Source organism: Xyrauchen texanus, chromosome 24, assembly GCF_025860055.1.
Source record: "Xyrauchen texanus isolate HMW12.3.18 chromosome 24, RBS_HiC_50CHRs, whole genome shotgun sequence".
In the NCBI taxonomy this organism is placed as follows: domain Eukaryota; kingdom Metazoa; phylum Chordata; class Actinopteri; order Cypriniformes; family Catostomidae; genus Xyrauchen; species Xyrauchen texanus.
The window spans coordinates 6,402,408-6,423,475 of record NC_068299.1 but is presented as its reverse complement, the minus strand read 5'-3'; the positions used below and the strand labels follow the sequence as shown (position 1 = coordinate 6,423,475).

General features: G+C 36.2%; 1 protein-coding gene across 6 annotated transcripts in view; it reads right to left on the bottom strand.

Moving 5' to 3' along the window:
- The window catches only part of lrrfip2 (leucine rich repeat (in FLII) interacting protein 2), a 36,651-nt gene that overhangs the window by 2,977 nt on the left and 12,606 nt on the right, over positions 1–21,068 (bottom strand). Inside the window, exons 5-26 of one of the 6 annotated variants that reach the window (XM_052090039.1) lie at positions 17,403–17,456; positions 17,259–17,306; positions 15,397–15,477; positions 14,828–14,872; positions 13,716–13,778; positions 13,429–13,515; positions 13,171–13,218; positions 11,563–11,610; positions 11,414–11,470; positions 10,264–10,326; positions 9,928–10,041; positions 8,991–9,035; positions 7,617–7,751; positions 7,085–7,156; positions 6,213–6,383; positions 5,800–5,892; positions 5,388–5,480; positions 2,741–2,842; positions 2,392–2,524; positions 2,252–2,301; positions 1,835–1,955; positions 1,654–1,733 (exon numbers count right to left, since the gene is read on the bottom strand). In XM_052090039.1, coding sequence (XP_051945999.1) covers positions 1,654–1,733; positions 1,835–1,955; positions 2,252–2,301; positions 2,392–2,524; positions 2,741–2,842; positions 5,388–5,480; positions 5,800–5,892; positions 6,213–6,383; positions 7,085–7,156; positions 7,617–7,751; positions 8,991–9,035; positions 9,928–10,041; positions 10,264–10,326; positions 11,414–11,470; positions 11,563–11,610; positions 13,171–13,218; positions 13,429–13,515; positions 13,716–13,778; positions 14,828–14,872; positions 15,397–15,477; positions 17,259–17,306; positions 17,403–17,456 — 1,803 coding nt within the window. The remainder of the gene's footprint in view (positions 1–1,653; positions 1,734–1,834; positions 1,956–2,251; positions 2,302–2,391; positions 2,525–2,740; positions 2,843–5,387; positions 5,481–5,799; positions 5,893–6,212; positions 6,384–7,084; positions 7,157–7,616; positions 7,752–8,990; positions 9,036–9,927; positions 10,042–10,263; positions 10,327–11,413; positions 11,471–11,562; positions 11,611–13,170; positions 13,219–13,428; positions 13,516–13,715; positions 13,779–14,827; positions 14,873–15,396; positions 15,478–17,258; positions 17,307–17,402; positions 17,457–21,068) is intronic. The other 5 variants (XM_052090045.1, XM_052090040.1, XM_052090042.1 and 2 more) reach the window with 5 other exon arrangements.

Below are 21,068 nucleotides of genomic sequence, written 5' to 3'. Positions count from 1 at the left end.
TTTTCCATCTAAATTTTGCTTTATTAAATAAACAGGTTATGTGACAGTTTTTTGTTTTAATTTTGAGAAAATGTAAGTCATTTCTGATTATTAGTTATACTTAATAGAAATTATTAGTTAGCCTAGCTAGCTAGTTCTCCATTTCTGATGCTCCCATTATTTCATAGTCACCCCATTTAAACTGGACTGCTGTTTGAAAACAAATGTTGATCTTATCTTGTAATATTAATATACAAGTGCCCTCGACTGATGAACACTATGAAATACATTAGCTTAAACCTTTGGTAGAAAAGATCCCTCACATCCCACTGCTTTGGCTTTGTCTCTGTGCCAGTGTCCTCATCTCTGCTTTGAAAAGACTATTTTGACTTTAATTGTTTTTTTATTATTTTACAAAGTGCTATTGCTGCCAACGTGGAACGTTTTAATAACTATTTCCAATAAATAAACAAAAAACATAATTTCAAAGCTATACTGACAACATGCAAGTTATTTTCTGGACCTTTGCTGGGAAGGAAATGTAGAGACCGTACCTCTTGAAACTTTAATTAAATACCCCTGGCATATACCATTATTTGCACAGGGGGGCAAATAGCATCAACCTTTATCAAAATGTTTTAATAAAATATATGTAGATAAATGTTGTTGTTTATTACTATGTATTAGGGCTGGGAAATGTAATTTCTGCAATTAATAGTTGACTGTTTAATGCAGCATCCTTTCGTTTACTTCCTGAAATGTCACTAATGTTTTTCCACACTTCCTCTGGCTAAAATTGCAATTATATATATTTTCAGGAGGCACACGCTTGAATCGACTGCACATTGTGGCACAGAAACTGATTGTATGAAGCAGTGCACACTTATTAATTACACACAATGCATGTTGAGCAGATTTACTGTACGTTGAATGGAGACTTAACCCACAAGTGGTGAGCAAGGTGTGGGAGAGATCCCGGCAACATGGCATATCTCTTTGCATCACCTGAAAACTCTCTCTCACTGTCATCTGCACAGTGTCAAATGTGAAACAGCATGAGAGAGGCTCAGCATGTGCATAATAGAGCATTTAAATTTCTTTCCCTTTTTCTCCCAATTTGGCATGCCCAATTCCCAATGTGCTTTTAAGTCCTTGTGGTCGCATAGTGATTCACCTCAATCCAGTTGGCGGAGGACGAATCTCAGCTGCCTCCACATCTGAAACCATCAACCCATGCATCTTATCACATGGCTTGTTGAGCGCGTTTGTATAATAATGCATTGGCAATGTACAACCAAGTTTCTCTCGCCAATAAAGCACGACATGAACTGAATCTGCCCATTTGATCCTATTATTAAAAAACTGTGGAGAACACGCCTTGATTATTTTTAACTAGATTTTCACTGTTATAGTTATTGCTTTAAATATTTAGAATTTTTGCAACAAATGGCTGTTTGGTTGAAATTATATTCCCTTTTCAAATATTATTATTATTAATAATAATGATTATAACTATAATAATAATAAATCCTTAAAAATAAAAACCTTAAAATATATATTTTACATTATTTTATCATATAAACACTAACAAAAACATTCCATGTGATTTTATTCACAAAACACCCACTGATATGGTCACACATAACTACAACATAACATTTTATACAAACTCACATTTTGTTCCATTGTTGCCATTTCCTGTTCAGCCTTAGAGAGCTTAAATTTGTATTCACTTATTTGCCTATTGGAGTCCCCTACAAGAAACAGAGAAGTGTTAAAGCATGTGTGTCTGCTGTAAATGTAATGTATACTAATGCAGACATCAGTGTTTGTGTTCATGTATTTTGTGTCATACTCTGCATCTCGATGATATGTAGATCAGTGCCATTCTCCATTCGTTCTCCCTCTGTGTAAACACCGTCAATCTTTGAGTGTTTCTGTCTCTCTTCTTCCAACTGCATCTTCAGTTTTCTTATCTAATAGAGCACAGAGCACATGCTACTTTAATTCAGCTGTGCCAAAAAACTTTTTTTATTTTTTATATATATATATATATATATATATATATATATATATATATATATATATATATATATATATATGTATATATATAGATATATATATAAATATATATAAAAAAAAACATTTGGGGAGGGGTATGACAAATACAGAAATTTTTGTGCTGATAATATAATTGGCAAGGAAGATGTAAAAAAATAGAAGCACTTTCCCAAGTGATCTCAGACTTCTGGACCTCATTAAATATTCATACCTGAACCAAAAGTTCTTCCTTTTCATCAGCAAGCTTTCGTAGTCTTACATCTGGGGTAAGAACATGTGAAAGACCTGTTACCATCTCATTGTTGCATACTACAATAATGAAAACGCTAGACTGTATATTCTGAGGCTCACCCAAAGGTCCGTCTCCTGCTGACTCCAACACCTGTGCTGCCTCCTGTGTTACCACGGTGATGCCTGAGGTGAGGGATTCATGATCGACATCTCCGTTGGGCGTGTCTCCGGGTATGATGACCAGCCCATGTTTCTGAGAGATGCAGGAGAGGACATAAATGAGGAACGAGCCTTATCAGAGTATAAAAAGAGCCTTTTGTGAGTGGATAGTGTAGTGTACGTGATCAGTACAATGAAGGTGAAATTGATACAAACCTAGAATTACCAAATGAAAGAAAATCTCTAAGCAGTAATCCACAATTTTCAAGATCTGTTTTTTATTCTGTGCAGAACCGTTTTAAGAACGTACCTCTCCCATTTGGCTTTTCCCCTTGAGGTCAGCCAGCTCATTCTTGAGCTCATCTCTCTCATTCCTAATGCAATCAAAGTATTCTTTCTGTCTCTCTAACGCCTGGCCACACGCAGGACAGGAAAACAGAGAGAGAAGTCAAGGGAGCAGGAGAAAAGAGACAGCAGCAAACACAGAATGAACACTGGCTGCAGTCACAGTAAGATGTCAGGGTGAAAACAGACCATGCTGACGAATGAGCGGTACAGGAAGTGAAAGAGTTAGGGCAGCACACATATACTCGACTAGTCTGCTTTGTTTTTATTACCATGTATATTTTAGTTTATATTATGAACAATTCATGGATTTCAGGCAGTAGTGAGGTTTGTCAATAGTAAAAGTAACTGATCTTTTCAAAACATGTACATGTAATATCTAATGTATTTTCACGCACTGTGCACATTTTTTAGTTTAACTCTAAGGTACTTTGCGACACTTTAATGATTTTGTTCCACCAAAAAAAGGTCACAAATTCCACCATCACCACTGGTTTACAGGGCTGAGGGTTACAGGTAACCAGCAGAGGGCAGAACAATGTACACAGGTGCAGTGAATCTACTAAAACTGCCATGTTTAAAGATTCAGTTTCGGTTTTAGAGGGGCCATATCATACCTCCTTTTATCTTTTATTTTGTACAATGTACGATTATTTATAAGAAAAAGAAAGAACAGATTTTTCAAGATATGACACCTTTAAATTCACCTAAGAACAAGCCTGTGAGCACAAACTATAAAGATTAGAGGTCGACCGATAGTGGATTTTGCAAATACCAATAACGAAGGTTTTGGAAAATGCAGATAACCGATTAATCAGACGAGCACAGACAAACCAATGTCCAAAATGAATGAAATCGTTCTGCAACCCAAATTCCCAATAATAACCATAAATAAATTAAGATTTGGTGCACATCGCAGAACTTTTAACTATAAACATGCCAAAATACACCAGGGACTCTTCTTTTGACATTTGTGTGCTTCCAACTCACGCAAACACACAATTATCTACAATATATTACAATAGAATCAGTATAAAAGTAAACATTGTCATATGGGGCTAATAAATAGTGTGTATGCAGTCATTAATAAACAGTAGATCAAAATTAATCAATAGTAGATCATCAGTGTTGACTTGTCAATTGTCATGTGTCTTTCTTAAAAACATTTAGCATTAATAATCGTGAATTAGTCCATAAAAATTTAGCACGTTTACATGCACACTAATACGCTGGTTACTCCCAAAAATCAGCTTATTTAAAAAAATCCAAGCAAGAAATCAGTGTTTACATGTCATTTAAAATAATCAGTTTATTCTCTGCTTTTGACATCAAATCATGAAGGAGGCATGCGCTCAACACGTGCGGACATTGAATGAGATGGAAATAACAGCGGTTAAGGCGTTTACATGCTATGCGAAATCTGCGTACTGGGCAAAAATCTACAGATGTATTCTTACGGCGTTTATGACCTTACCATCTACCAATGTATTCTTACACCATTTATGTCCTAACACTGCTAAAGGAATGCCATTTATTGTGTTTAAATTACCACACGCATTGATGGCTTATCAAGTGTAGAGGCATGTGCTCAACACGTGCGGACATTGGATGAGACGGTAAGAACAGCGGTTAAGACGTTTACATGCCACGTGAAATATGTGTACTTGGCAAAAATCTACCGATGTATTCTTACCCCGTTTATGACCTTACCATCTGCTGATGTATTCTTACACCATTTATGTCCTCACACCGCTAAAGGAATGCCATTTTTTTGTGTATAAATTACCACACGCATTGATGGCTTATTAAGCATAATCGGCGTAAGAATGGGCATGTAAATGCGCTCATGTCTCAAGTCTTGGCTCTGTTAAAATGCTCTATATGTAAATTATCAACAAATTAAGCTTTTTGATAGCCTAGGGTTTTGGCCAAAGAGGAATAAAAAAAAATTATTGGCAACTATCAGCGTCGATTTTTGCTGATAACCGATAGTTCCAAAAAGCAACTATTGACACTGATTAATCATTAAAACAGATAACGGTCAACCTCTAATAAAAACAATGTCATTGTCAATGTGTAAATGCATACAAGCACATTATATTAGACACACATTAATCATTTTTAAAAAAGCATTATTGTTTTTATATGACTACAAATAAAGTCATTTTGCTATTGCGGTCAAGCAAAATTAGAGTTGAGGTGTGTAATTTCTATGCCACTATTGACACCATTCGGACTAAAAAAAAAAAGAAAAATCACCGTTTTCAAACAGATTACAAAAAAACTCCCCTCATTCCCTATTAGGTGTAAAACAGATAGTCCAGCCCCAAAACTTACACCACTGGTTGATTTAATGTTGCTGTATCGAGCTGAACAGGCCACTCAATCTATCAGATAGCCACAAAGTTACACTTCTTGGTGAAATCAACTTACAATGGCTTGCTTACAGCTGATTCTGCATATTAAGCTGGGGTTTCCACATAAGAAAATTACACACATCAGCTTTAATAGATGGTTAGTAGATTTAGGAGCAGTTAATGTAATCAGGATCAACAATAATAACAGTCTATTCTCCCCCATCATGCCAAACAGCATCTCCTAAACCGTCCTACCGCAATCTTTCTGTCCTTCCAGTTAACAGTTTCCTGCAGGTCAAACGCCTCCCTTGTGAGGGTATCTAGTTTTTGCTGAATTTTCTGGTTCTCCTGGAGTTGAGTTGTTGTAAAGGTGTTTAATTAAGCAGGAGGGGAAAAAAAAGAGGACAGATTTAAGAGACAAACAAGAAGCAATGAGACATGGAGAAGAACAGAAGAATATGAATGGAAAAGTGTGAAAGATATGAGGATTTTGAACCCAATTCTTTTACCATCCTTCCTTTTCAAACAAACTGTTTGTAATTAAATCATCCATAGCTTGATTTCAAAATCTTCTGCAATAGCTTTTAGAAATGTCTAATTAAGTCTACTCTGATGTGGTCAACTGGAATTTAAGGTTCAGATAAACCATTTGTGTTCTGGGATCTACCTCAATGAGGTCATCTCGCTGGCGGATGCCCTCCTGCAGCTCCTCTTGTTTGTGCTGTAGGACTGAACATGTGTGCTTCTGCCTCTCTAGATCCTGACAAACAAAAGAAAAAAAGAAAATAAATAGCCTGCCAATGCTTGCATCTCTTCACAGCAAACAACTAAACAAATGTTAATTAAAATAGTGGAATAGAAGTTGGGACAATATTATAATTTTTATTTTATTTTTACCATCTGATTAATCATCAACCGTAATAAAATAAATTGTTTTATAAAACATACTTAGAGTTAATTAATATATAGAGTTAAGGGTTTATTAAAATAGTATACATCTAACAGTATTAGTGATGCTTGCATTTGTAGACACAGATAACAAATGACACATTAGCAGTCAATCAGCCAAACTGAAAATACCTTTGATTTCTCCTCTGTTTCCCTGCGTAGCTCTGACATTTGCTCCTCCATCTCCTCTATGACATCTTTGAGTGTGTCCACCTGGTAGATGAGGTTTGCCTTGTCATTGTCCAATTGGGCATTAGAGACCATGGCCTTCTTGTACTTCTCTTCCACTTCTGATAAAGATTCCTAATGAAAGGGAGGAAAAACCCTCAACAAAAGAACTGGAAAAGCATTAGATGCTGATCACTAAAACACATTAACAGACAAAACAAACCACACTACACTGACCACTGCACTAAAGATTAGAGTCAAATGTGAAGTACAGGTAAAAACAGAACAAGTAAAAGTGCAAAACAACTGAATACCATCCAAAAATTGTGTAAAAGTTTTCACAGCATTGACTTTGAAAAAGCTCTTCGCTCCATTATCAAATACTACAATTCGGATATTAGGAGGAACGTCAGGTTCGATTGTCAGATTAACCCTTGGTTGCTCATATTCAGCTCATTCACAGGATCTAAATGGTGTCAGGATATTTAAAGTGAAGTGCTCTTTAGCTTCCCAATGTAAACTGGACAAGCATTGAAATTCATCTGACAGCTACAGCTGCAAAGTCCTGATTAAAGGCATGTGCATGTGTATCCTCATTCGTAGCCTTCTTAACACAGCAGTGGGCAGTCGGACGGAAAATCTTCTTTGTGACTTTGGCTTCATTTCAGGGCTGATCATCTCTGCAGGCAACACAACTGTGGGCTAAAAGTGACTGCAAAGAGCTTATGTAGTGAGTGAAAGACTCATGCAAGGGCCATGCATACTAAGGAACACCAAGAGCCTGGTGGGTTAGTGGAGGATGAGGGAAGGCATGCGGTGAGCTTAGGACCCTCTACCTTCAGCTCTTTAAGACCCTGCATGTATCGGCCCTCTACATCCTGAATCTGGTCCTTTAGATCATAGATATCCTGTTGAGATGGAGGAATGAATCATGGGAAAGGATTGGCATTCACAGAAGGTCAGAGCGGTGACCTCTGATTGTACATTTACATTCAGAGAAGGAGAGTGTTCACCAAAAGGCATTCAAGCACAAAGAGGAAAGACATTTTAAGGAAAGCATTAAACAGACAAAAATAATACGTAAATAAACACAGGTGGATTCTCTGAGATCAAATGGATTCAACAGGAAACTCGAATGTATGTGACTGGAGCTCATCATGACATTTAACTGTGTAAATGCTTAATTTCAATGGGTCCTGTGTTTGTATGGTGCCCTACTTTTAGTCAAACTATTTTTGATGGCATGTAGATCATCTTGCTAAATTAAATAACTATGCAAACAAAGTCTGTCGGACATTTCTTTAGATGAATAGATGATGCCTGTTTTTGTGTCTGCCTTCAAAGCATGCAGAGAAAGAGTATAATTACCCTTAATTCACAGAGAGAAGCATCTGCATCCATAATGATGCTGCCAGCGTCTCCACTACCCCTCCTAGAAGAACTGCCCCCTAGAGATGCCAGGGCTGCTGCAGACAGTGCCGGGGTGGTACATCGAGAGGATGGCTGTAAGATACGACATGGTAGATCACATTAACACTCATTAAATCCACAATATGCAAGTAAAACAGAGTTCACTTCCGTGATTATACTAATTCTGAGCAGCGATTTTAAAAGATGTGATTCATTAATTGATTCCAAGTGACTTTGCCCAGTGTGCGTCTCTGTGCATGGGCACACTGTGCATTTTTACCTCAGGGCTTAGGTAAGACACGTCATGCCCGTCAGCTACGCTCATGTCGGTGTTTAGTTTCAAATTAATCTGCGATCAACATCAAATAAACTATGAAAAAAAGTTCTGTCTCTCCTACAATGTGCATCCATTTCTTTCTTTTTTATTTGAGACAAGCCCGATGCAAATATTTGGTAACAGCTGTTTATGTTTCACATTTGTCCTATGCTGACTCAGCGCTGTTTGGGCGGAGCCAAGTTTACATGTGACTTGAACAGCCAGATGCATTTACACTTGACCAGATTCATCTGGAATGAGTCTCAAACTATAAGTATGTGTGCTGATAATAGTTTTCCCTCAAACCGCTAAATAATATTGCCATATTTACATAGAGTATATCGTAAAGCCAGAGGTCAGGTTCCTCTCAAGGTTTTTTCTCTCCATTAACATTTAATTTAGTTTTTTCATGGCACTGTCACTTTAAGCTTTCTCATAGGGGCTTTAAGACATTAAGGCATGATTTTCAACAAAACTGCTTTGAAACAGTGAGCATTGTGAAAAGTGCTATAAAAATAAATATTATTTGAGAGTAGAAAAACAAAGTTTGTCTCATAACAATCTACTGATAAATACAGTGTTGTTGTTTAAGTTACTAGAGCTCAGTCTTTTTTTTTTTTTTTGCCAATGTCAGACACTGTTGTGTCAATTTTTTAATGAACATTTGTGTCGAATCCTTGAATTAGTTTAAGCTAAACATTTCTGGGCACCATTTATTCGTATTGTAGCATGAGGCTACTGCATCATATTGTGAAATTTGTGTATTGCTGTGTATTATGCAAGTAAAAATGTCATTATATTAGACATCAAAACCAAGAGGAATTTATTTTACAGAAAGACTACAAAATACAATACATCATTACATTCATTAACTAAATCATTATTGAAATAAAATAAATAAATCAGAGAAATTAATTAGATTTTATTAATTAATTAGATTGATATTGCTAACACATACATTGAGGAAATTGTCTAAACACACAAAAGAAATGCTAATGGAAAAATCTCTCTCTTACCCGACTAAAGGGGTCTGTAAACTGCTTGTCGCATTTTTCATCCAGCTGAAAAAGAAGAACACTGTTTGTAATAATAACTGATGAGACTAAGTTATATACGAAGCGAAACTTGAGAGTATTGACTGTTTTGGTTTCATCCTAAAAATGAAACAAAGAATAAAGTGAGTGGGATGCTGACCACTGCAGTTTAACAGTCTAAATATCACATCAACTCTTACCTTCACACACTTCAACACTTCAGAAACATTTACAGTCCCCAACCCGCTTTAACCAAACCCTCTGCATTAAAACCAAACACGGACAAGGAGTGCACATGGCTAGGAGTATTTATGCAGGAATGTGTTTCAGTATCAAAACAGTCCAGAGCTGATTAGCTTATTAGAATAATGCATGCAAGTGTATGGTGACTAGGTCCAAAACATGGACTGATTGATTGGATTTTTTACAAAACATTCAATGCTTTCTTAAAATTGGTCATCTGAAAAAGAAAATAAGTGTCAATTTTTTTAAGGCAGAATGTCCAATGTGCTCATTTCTATACAATAAATGTTAAGTGAATGTAGATAGATGCTGTAGAGCTCCAAAAAAGACAAAAAAGCACCATAAAAAGGACCTCAAAATGTAGTCCATACAGCTTGTGTGCTTTATCTAATGTCTTAAAAAAAAAAAATTATAATAAAAAAAATAACACTACTTAAACACGTTTTTTTCTTTTTTGGTCCATTTTGTAGCTTGACAAACCCTAGGGTCATTGCATACTTTCACTGTATAGAAAAATGCTTCAAAATATCTTATTTTTTGCTCCACGGAAGAAGGAATGTCATGTTTGGATAACTGAATGTTTAATGTTGGGTGAACCATTCTTTGTCAGTGCTCTTCAGTGACTGTCACACTGGTTAATAGAGTTCATGCAGTAGCTGATGCCGTCTTGACTTACACTGTCCAAGTCTGGGATGCTCAGATCATCGAGATCAGAGACAATGCTGCCTCTGCGATTAGAGCGGCTGAAATAATCAGCGGCTGTCTCAGAGATCTCAGAGAAATCAGATGACTTCACAAAGACGGGGAGGGACAAACAAGATCACAAGAAAAAAAAGAAGAAAATAAAACAGAAGCGGTTGCAGTGGTGAACTGCAAAGATATGAAATGAACCTTGCAATGTACAAATAATCAGTTCTGTTTATGATATATTATTGTTCTGCTGATAAACAGAATATGCGGGTGCCCTGTCTGAACACTAGAAATGCGCAGTCACAGTTCTGTTCTTGCTCACCACACTATCCCTTCTTCCACGTCGACTTTGGGATACAGTGCTGGAAGAATCGTCATCTGATGACTGAAAATTTTAAAAAGGAGAGAATAATTCTGGGATGAAAAAAAAAAAACATGGTGCATGCAGTGCACAATCTGCACATCCAACCAGAAAACCATCTGTCTATTAAGCAAAAACCAATAATTTCAGGAAATAACCAAAAAAATAACTCTTTCAATAGCACCCATTCTGTCACACGGTATTATATGTCATAATAAGCTGTTAATATCTGCCATACATATTAGTAATAGTTAAAATGGCAAGTAATCAAACAATGTCAATATGCTCCTAAAGAGGTTTTTGGCAAATGCACCACACAAGTAACAAAGACGGTAGCTGCATTTTTGCCCCACCTTCAGACAACAAACAATCAAGACATCACCAGTACTCAAGATTCAGCTAACAAGTTCAGCTAATTAGCTTTTGATGGATTTTTTTTTAGGACAATTTCTGAAGTCACATGTAATTTCTGTGCCACTAACGGAAACAAACAGAAAGAAATTTGTCTTTTTGTCTGATCTTCAAATACTTTTTTGCTTCAGATTAAAGCTTGTTTTGATTCACCTTGCAGTTGGTTGGTTTGATTCATGGCTTAGAACTATGTTATGAAGGATTTTACGAAATCTCTAAGGAAAAAAAGAATGGGGAAAATACTTCTGGTACAACCAGGATGGCTGAAAATGATGTGGGCAGTGTTGCGCTCTATGGTGATACTTGCATTAACAACCTCACTAATGATGGTTTTCCAAAAAGATTTCAAAAGTTGCAACTCAAACAGAGGAATGTTTTGATAGTGCCACAGTATTTGTAGTCTTCAGAAAGTCAACCTACAAATGGCTAACCTATAGTTGTCTGCTTTTATTTTAACATAAATTACACACTTTCGCTTCAATCTATGTTGTTTAATTCATGCCGATTAGGGTTAGATTGAGGATACATCTGCATTTAGAAGGTGAATAGTCTTACTGAGCACACAGGAGAGATTTGTGTGCAGTATATATATATAAAAATCGCCACACGCTGGCGATTAATATACAACACATGCATGAGCAGCTGCTGTGCATCAGGCTGCAGTTCTGTGCTGTGTTAAGAGGACACATGCAACGCTCACCACAGGGCTGCTGCGGGTGGAACTGGCACAAGAAGAATACCAGCTGCATTCTGAGGGCTATGGGGGAAAACACTGACCACTGAGCTAACATTGTCCCAAAGAGGATATGATTATTATTTCAGTAAAAATGCTCTGGACAGGCCACTTACAGCTCTAGAACTATATGAACCATACAGACCATCATCACAAATGGAAGCCTGTGGACACAAAGGGCAAGTGCACCATTTAAGATGACCATTAAAACATGAGGTAAATCTGCAATGCCTACTCTTTCAATGGTGTCACACCAAAGGAAAAGAACCAAGACACAGACCAAGACAGCTCCAAATGAAGTAAAACTAATTAAACTATGACATTATATTGAATATGAAAAATTAAAATCACAAACTGATCCTAGTGCAATTTGGTCAGTAAACTAAAACAAGGAGGTTAATACAGCAAAACATCTTGCTCGCATGGATCAGTGGTGTTTAAAGGATTCACTCACACAAAAATAAAAATTCTGTCATCATGGTCACACTTTATTTCCAAAAGCATGACGTTGTTTATTCCATGGAATACATAAAGAAAAATGAAGAGGAACTGTATTGGTCTTTTTAAGCTATTAGAATGAATGGGTACGAAGCATTTAAGCTTCAAAACAATTATGTAAAGGCACCTTTAAAATATAATATAAAAAAACAAAAACATTCAACTTATGTGCAATGTTCCAAGTCTTCTTAAGTCAAACAATTGGAACAAACCAAAATAATTCACTAATAATCTAACTCTAACCAGTGTGACTGAATCACTGAGTCAGTGAGTAGAACTCGAGTGTCAGATCAGTCAATCTGTGAACAAATCGTTCAGACTGGTTTTGTAAACCATGTCAACCAATTCATTAAAAAGTTCAGACTCAAAAAAATGACTTGTTCATGAATTGGATAATGTTGCTTCTCTTATGATCTCTAATCAATGTGCCAAGGAGAGCTGTCCAGATGGCAAGAATTTAAGCAAAAAACAATGTACATTTTGCTCTTTTCTTTACACGGTGTTATTTTGTGACTTCAGAAGACATTTAGACTCAACAACTACGCATGCGTAAATGCTTATCTGTCCTGAATGTGTCCTCTCGCCTTAACAGATCGACTTCAGTGTGTCTGATATCAACACAAATGAGAAGCATGAATATCTGGACTAGATATTCACTAAAACAATATATAATTCTTCTTGAAATGTTGCATTTGTGCATAGATTGAATTTCAAATGCATCTAGGAGAAACCGTGCACAGGTTTCATTCAAGCTTTTTGACTTATCTTACTTTTTTGTGGTTTATTATCATGTGGTAGCACACTGACATTGTGATTGATGCATGTTGAATTGAAGAGACCCTCCACTCAAAATTTAAACAAGTGGTCTCAGGAGGTCATTTTTAGAGTTAAGATGTAAATAGATATGTGTTTGACCTAACAACATGTGATCGGATTACCTGAGATGCATCTTAATTTCAGGTGCAAATATCAAAGGGCTATATGTAAAGTACAAGTTGTCTGAACTACTTTTTTTGGTGCTTTTGCATCTTTTTAATCTTGAAAGTTACGGTCTCCATTTTTCTAATTGCCTAGAAAAACCCACCAGTACGTTCTTCAAAATCTCCTTTTGTGTCAGATGGAATGAATAAATTAATATGCATTTGTATTAACGTGAGGTTGAGTAAATGATGACTGAACTTTCATTTTTGGGAGAAATTGTCATATGTGCTGAAGATCAGACTGACCAGACTATAGCTGCGGGTCAGACCTGCAGAACTGCTGCTGGATGGAGCCTGTGAAGGTTAAATAAAGCAACAGCTGTCAGAGATCTCCTGTTGACCACTAAATTAACCAAAACACCAGATCATGCCAAACTGGCTTAAAAACAACTTATAAGACATAAGTAACTACATAAACCAGACAAGGAACCCATTATGGATTTCCAACTTTAAGACAATAAAGCTGCTCTTCAACATAAAAATGCACAAAGCAAGCAGACAAACCCGTGGTGTATAGGTAGAGACAGTAGAGGGAGGAGGTTTAATGGTCTTTAGGCTGGTGTAGTTCCTTTGGTCATGATACAATCCAGTCTATGAAAATGGTGCAAAGCATTAAAGAATGAACATGGATATCTGACATACAAATCAACCAAACTGTCACGACCGTACCGTGTATCCCATACACAATAAATCTTCAATATCATGCTCTAAAGCAGGAAGACAGTTTATAATGATGCTTAAATCCCCTGAATTAAGTGGCACTTAAGTTCAAGATATTGATCAGCACTGACCAGCAGGTCCTTTTTGGAGCTACTGCTAGCAGGTTTTTTGTGTAGATCATTATATACAGAGCTCTGTAAGAAAAGAGCACAAATACATAAAGCTTCCTATTAAAGATTGGTTCATTCAGCACATAAATGCATTCAGCACATAAATGCATTCAGCACATACACGCATTCACAGTAGTGTTTTCACTAAACAAACATTTACATAGTCAGCACCAATCTCAGTAAAATTTTACAATTCTCAATACCAATTTGATTCCACAAAAAAGTTAATTTGCTAATGAACACACACCTTTAGCCAATTAAAATGTTGAAGTTCAATGTAAATAATAAATTAAAACAATAGCATGTTTCCTTCAAGTGCTCAATTAACTAAACATTGCGTTGTTATAGTAAAACCCTATGAAATAAGATTTTTAATTTTTGTTTCTAAATTCTCAGGCCTAAAATTAATTTATGATAATGGGGGGTGGGTGGGCGGGGGGGTATTTATGCAGTTGGGGATGTGGGAAATTAACTTTGTAAAACCAAAACATCTGAAATCTCATCTATATCTCACAGGGGGAATACTTTTCCTAATTCTTAACTCTAGTTTTATTCAGATAATAATTTGTTAAAACAGCCTACATTAAAGCCCTTCTCTTCAAACAATTGTTTCAAAGCAAGACAAGATGCACTCATGGGCTAACTTACATATTTATTGCTGTTTTTGTCCGATACCTTTAAAATAATTCTTTAACATGTAGTTAAAGGGCAATTCAGAAACACGTTCATTGAAAACTCATATTGAATTTATTAGGATTACAATATGCCATCAAAGCATTTTATTAACATAAGAGTCGCAGTGGCTACCATTTTTCCAGAAGTTATTTTTTTTTTCTTCTTGTAAACACATTGGATGGAAACAGCTCTTTTGGCATAAATTAAATTAATTAGATTCGCAACTTGGTTGGAAACATAGCTACTGGTCTCATTATATATTTTTTTTTATTATAGTATCGACTTGGTACCGAAGTACTGGTACTTTTGATATCACTAAAACACAGTAATAATACACTACTGACACTCAATTGAGATAATAATCATAAATAAAGTTTACATGCCACATCGATACATACAGTGGAGTAGGAGCTCTTCAAAGAGGAACTACTGGAGACACCAGTCTGCAGAGAAAACAGTGGTCAAGACCATCACCATCCCAAATATATGCTGGATACTACAACAGAGTAATCCATGCCACATGCACTAATAAGGGCATGTTTTATTCAGATCACACCAAACACCTGTTTATGTAAGTGTAGAGAGTTATAGAAAACTTCAAAACTCACACACTGAGACAGCACTGTTATGCTTCATTATAATTAGTACAACACTTGTGCGCTAACCACCAATCTGACCATCATGTTCTGCATACAACTGTAACGCATTTGACACCAGCATGCAAATCAAATATGGCTCCAAGCACTCGGAGTTGAATATTTTTTGTCTGTTTGTTTTTTGATTAAAGAGCACCATAAAATGTAGCCAAGAACGAACCACTTTAACAACAATTGTCCAATTATGGTTGTAAAGAATGTTAGTCAGTAACACAAGAGAAATGCAGTAAAATGAACTGACATGTTGCTGAAATAGACACTACAATGCTAGCTGAAAACACACACACAATAATGGAAACAAAGTGACATACCACCAAGTCTTTTCTCCTGGAAGAACTAACCCGACCAGAGTAATGGGAACTGCTCGAATCTCTTAGAGAGGACGAATTTGACTTTAAAAGTAAAAGAGAAATCCAACAGGCACGCATTCATTTTCCATTTCAAATGGGACAATGAAGTAATCAACACAGTAACGAAGATGTCAATTTACCCAAAGTGATGAAAAACTAAATAATTTTTATTTGATCATCATCATTTACTTACCCTCATGTCATTCTAAACCCATATTACTTTTTTCCTCCATTGAACACGAGACATTTTTAATTTTGATGATTTTCTATAAAGTGAAATTAAATATGGACTGAGGCCAACATTCAGTATAACATATCCTTTTGTGTTCCACAGGAGGAAAGTCATCCAGGTTTTGAACAGCATGAGGGTGAGAAAATAATGACTGAATTTACATTTTTGGGTGAACTATCCATTTAAATTCAAGTGGCACGAACAACCCCAATTCCAAAAAAGTTGGGACAGTGTGGAAAATGCTAATAAAAACAAATGTGTGATTTATAAATTCTAATCACCTTGCGCTTTATTGAAAGCACTACAAAATATTATTTGATGTTTTATCTTATGAATTATTATTATTTTTGTCATGACTGCATTCCAGAAACGTTGAAACAGGTGTAATTTAGGACTGATCTTATGAGTTGAAATAAGGCGATGTGAAACTGAAGATGTTCAACAGTAATTTTACATATTAATCTTTCTGGATAATGAAATGATAATGATATAATTTGCTTACATTTCCTTGTGGTTTTTGAAATGTCTGATGAAATTTGAGGTTGTGGTGGGTGTATCAGATATTTTTGCATTGCCTATTTTCATTCTTTTTTTATTCACATGGTCCAATTTGAAATCTTTATATAAAAAAGGAGATTATTTTGGGAACTGGACAATCAGCTGTCATTTTGGCGCATTGTGAGCACAGCGTTAACTGCGCAGATGCAGATCAGTGGTGCTGGTGGGCTTATATTTTTATATATGAATTAATTGATGTCTCAATATTTTTTAAACGCATTTAATTACTGTTTATAAGGTATTGAAAATAATAATAAAAAACCTTCGAGTCCTGCAGTTTAAGTCAAGTCTCGTGTCGCTGGTTCTCAAGTCAGAGTCATTTTCTACATTTAGTCAAGCAAGTCACAAGACCTTAAAATTACGACTCGAGTTGGGTCATGTAACTTGAGTCCCCCACCTCTGCCACATAGTGCCCTGGTTACAAGAGCACGGCTGCAATAGCAGAGAGTATGGGTGCTAGATTGGCCTGCCTCCAGTCCTGACCGGTCTCAAATTTGGTGCAAAATAGTGTACAATTGTGCAGCTGAAGCTAATAATGGATGAATATTGGAAAATTCTGCTTGCTAAACTTAATAAACTTGTGTTTACAGTGCCCAAACACTTAATAAATTGTATTAAAAGATATTATGTTACAAAGTGTTAAACACTCAAAAGTTCCAGCTTTTTTGGAGCATGTTGCAATCATCGGATTTGAAATGAGTGCAAATTTTCAACAACGAAAAAATTTCACATGGTGTTAAAAAAAAAAAAAAGTGTCGTAGTGATTTCAATATAGCACAGGGTCAATAGAATTTACAAATCACTCCTTTTTGTTTTTATTAGCATTTTCCATACTGTCCCAACTTTTTAAGAATTGGGGTTGTAACAAGTAACATGGATGGGCCTCTGAAACTACTCCGATGGTCAGAAAAAAAAAAAAAAAAGTATTTGTTTCTTGATCTTAAAAGGAAACTGGTTCTGAAAACACTTTTAATGTCATCTGAACACCTCAGTCTAATGAAAGTCCATGGAAAAAATATAAATCATCACACACCCTGTAACTTCCAACACTGCGGACCGACACGGTGTCATCATTCAATCCCTGTTCATGAGAAATGAGGAGTGAAAGGAATAAGACAGAAGAAATAAAATGAGGAGAAAGAACAGGAGGCAGAGAGCAAGATCAGGAGATACAGACCCGTCGACTGTGGCTACTGGAATGATGACCATGACGGGCCTTTTCTGTATCAGCCTAAGATGATGACGAGAACAAAGGAGAGAGAACATAAGAATATAAGAGAGAACATAACATAAGAATGCTCTATGTTCACTGTTAGTCCTCACTGGCTGTACTAAACAAACATTACATGCAGTGGCCTAAATGAGGCCTGTTCAAAAAGATGTTTTTAATAACAAACAAAAGCCAAGCATACAAGCTTATTAGCAGCACTCAGAAAAATCTTTGTCTGTGGACATGTGCGCATCAAGGTACCTCAGGGCCCATGGGCTCAACATTCCGTGGGTCTGCCTGACAGTCGACCAACGGGAGGGGGGTTACATTGTGCGGAATGTTATTCTATGAACATGCGCTACACGGGCCACTTTCACGGTTGTGCACAGTGTTTATATCAGCATGCCCCACTGAATGCATTTGGATGTGCTCCTCCCACAAATATAGACGGGAGAACAAGGTGGCTGACCCCACGAATCGGGCCCCCCCTGGGAGTTGTGGGCCCCTGGGTTTCAGCCCATGTAACCCCGTGCAATAATGAGCCCATTTGTGGATATAAAGTATAATCCTTCAGTCCAATCTATGACAACAAAGCAACGTATAGGTATATCAATACACTAAGAAATTAACAATACCAGTATTTTAACAGCATGTTTAGTTGAACAGATGATACTGCTAATAAAACTATTATTGCCAAGAGTTTACAAAATAATTTGTTTAAATATTTTTGAGAAAATACTTGAAGGCTACATGCCATTGTTTAAAGATGATTTCTTGATATTTATATGAATATGTAACTTTTTAAATAAAGGAGTATATTAAGCAGCATTTCTGTCAAAATTAGTATCAAGAATTGTGAAATTTCAGTGGTATCTGTTAAATTGTTTTGGTAGTGTGAAACCCTAGCTGCTTTCTTGATGAAACTGTTGACCGAAGTCAAATAACGGCATTTAGCTACTTGTTTTTACACAAGCGCACACCTAATATTGTGTAGGTCCCCCTCGAGCCGCTAAAAAACAGAGCCAACCTGCATCTCAGAATAGAATTCATGCCCACAATCATACCACCGTCCAAATCACTGAGATAATGTTTTTTTCCACATAACGATGGTTGATGTGAACATTAACTGAAGCTCCTGACCCATATCTGCTCGATTTTAAGTACAGGGTTTCTGCAGGTATCATCAAATCTAATTTAATGCTTTTTAATGCCTTTTTTAAAGCCATTTTTAAAATTTTTAATGCCATACACAACCCATGACCAACCACGGAGGTATACGTAAATTCAAACTATACATTTAAAAAAGACTCACGTCCCAATTGTAACCATTCAATTTGACAATGATGCAATGATTTTAATCTTGAATATTTGAGAAAATCTACACAATTTAAATAAACTGTATCACTCTGAACTGAATTAGAAATGGCTCAGGAGACAGCTTAAAATGTTAATTTATTTTTATTGTACTTTGCTGCTCGAAGGTTGCTTTATTTTCCTTCGGTAGTGGCTCCGCTGGAAGCGGTGGTCACAACAGCAGCAGTTGTGGTGTTTGTGGTGGTAGTAGTAGTTGCTGAAGAGGTTACTTTGTAGGTCACGTTAATTACATAGTTAATTGCTGTCTGCCTTTTACAGCTGATTTGTGGCCATCAGGCTGCATATGAGATTTAACGGCTCCATGTTGACATCCAACGGGCTGCAACCATGTCCTACTTTCTTTGTCTTCCAGTCACTTTTGCTGGAATTTGCACTTCCCCGTTTCTTTGCGACTTTACTAAATTTACATTCTCTGTTCTAACTCATACAGGTCCCAGCCCACCGCGGTCCAAACATACGGTGTCATGGCAATTTTGCACCACCCGGATGCAATTACCAAACTGGTTTGTTTGTTTATCACACCAATGAACATATTTTGCAACAGCAAATCGAAGATATTAATTATGTTAAGTTCATTTTCAAAATAAATTGGTAATATTATTTTTTCAAACCCATCTACATTTTAATGTGTGTAACAATTAATGCTTTTTAACACAATTTAAGGCCTTAATTTTCACAAAATCCATTGAATTACTTTTCATGCCCCACGGAAACGCTGCATGTATTGCACTGCTGCCACACGACTGGCGGATTAGATAAATCGCATGGATGATTGTTGATGCCCGACAGTCTGGTTTCTTTATTTCTGTAACTACAGATCCCTTGGGATTTTCACACACAACAGTCTCTAGAATTCAGTCACTGAATGATGCCAAAAACAAAACAGCCAGTGAGTGGCAGGTCTGTGAATGGAAACGCCAGAGAATGGCCAGATTGGTTCGAACTGACAATGTCTACGGTAACTCAGATAACTGCTCTGTACAATTGTGGTTGCTATTCAGAGATGCGTGTTGGCGCTGTTTTGGTAGCACGAGGGGGACCTACACAATATAAGGTTTTAATATTGTGGATGATCGATGTATACAGTAAAAGTCAGAAGTTTACATACAGCTTAGCCAAATACATTTAAGCTCAGTTTTTCACAATTCCTGACATTTAATCAAAGAAAATATTCCATGTCTTAGGTCAGTTTGGATCACTACTTAATTTTAAGAATGTGAAATATCAGAATAATAGTAGAAAGAATTATTTCTTTCATCACAGTCCCAGTGGGTCAGAAGTTTACACTGCATTAACATTAAAATGTTTAACTTGGGTCAAACATTTTGGGTAGCCTTCCACAAGCTTCTCACAATAATTGTGGCCCATTCCTCCAGACAGAACAGGTTTGTAGGCCCCCTTGCTCACACACACTTTTAGTTCTGCCCACACATTTTCTATTGGACTGAGGTAAGGGCTTTGTGATGGCCACTACAACACCTTGACTTTGTTGTCCTTAACCCCGTAACATCAGACCTCTTTTTGTGCATGAGCTTGAAAATAAAACTTTCAGTTCTTGAACCATCTGGTCTACAAACACAAACTTGGGCTCGTTTGATAGAAGATACTTAGACATTTGTTATTCAAGAGTAAAAATATATAATTTTAGTATAAAAAAAAATTTGTTAGAGCTATTCAAATAGTTTGAATAGTGACCGCAAATATTATTTATAAAATACATTTTTATTTTTAAATATGCAAGACTATGCGCAGTGCCTGATACAAAGCCACATGTTTGATGAAGGTTTGGCACAAGTTTGAAGTCAATATGTTGAAAACTGTTCCATAAACTTATATATACATGATTTATATAAGTGTACTTCCAAAAAAGGTCACTTTGAGGCTCTAATAGACCACTTGCAGTAACTAAGTAAGCCAAATGTTGACAGAAATACATGAAGAAATCATTTTTTTATTATTATTTGGTAATATATTATAATGCATTCCATATATATTTATGCATTTTACAAACAATATGAAATGTTGCAATGGAAATAAACTTTTACTTAAAATAAAGATGCTTCTGTTAATTTTTTCCTCATACAAATGTAAACCAATTCATTTTTCAGAGCTTTTGATCTGCCGTTCACCCAGGGTCTGTGATAATTTATTTAAAAGACAGATGATAATTTTTTCCCTGATAGGTGATACCTCAAGAAGTTGGTTGATAAAATGTCAAGAGTACATGTCAGCAAATTCTAGGCAAAGGTGATGAATTTG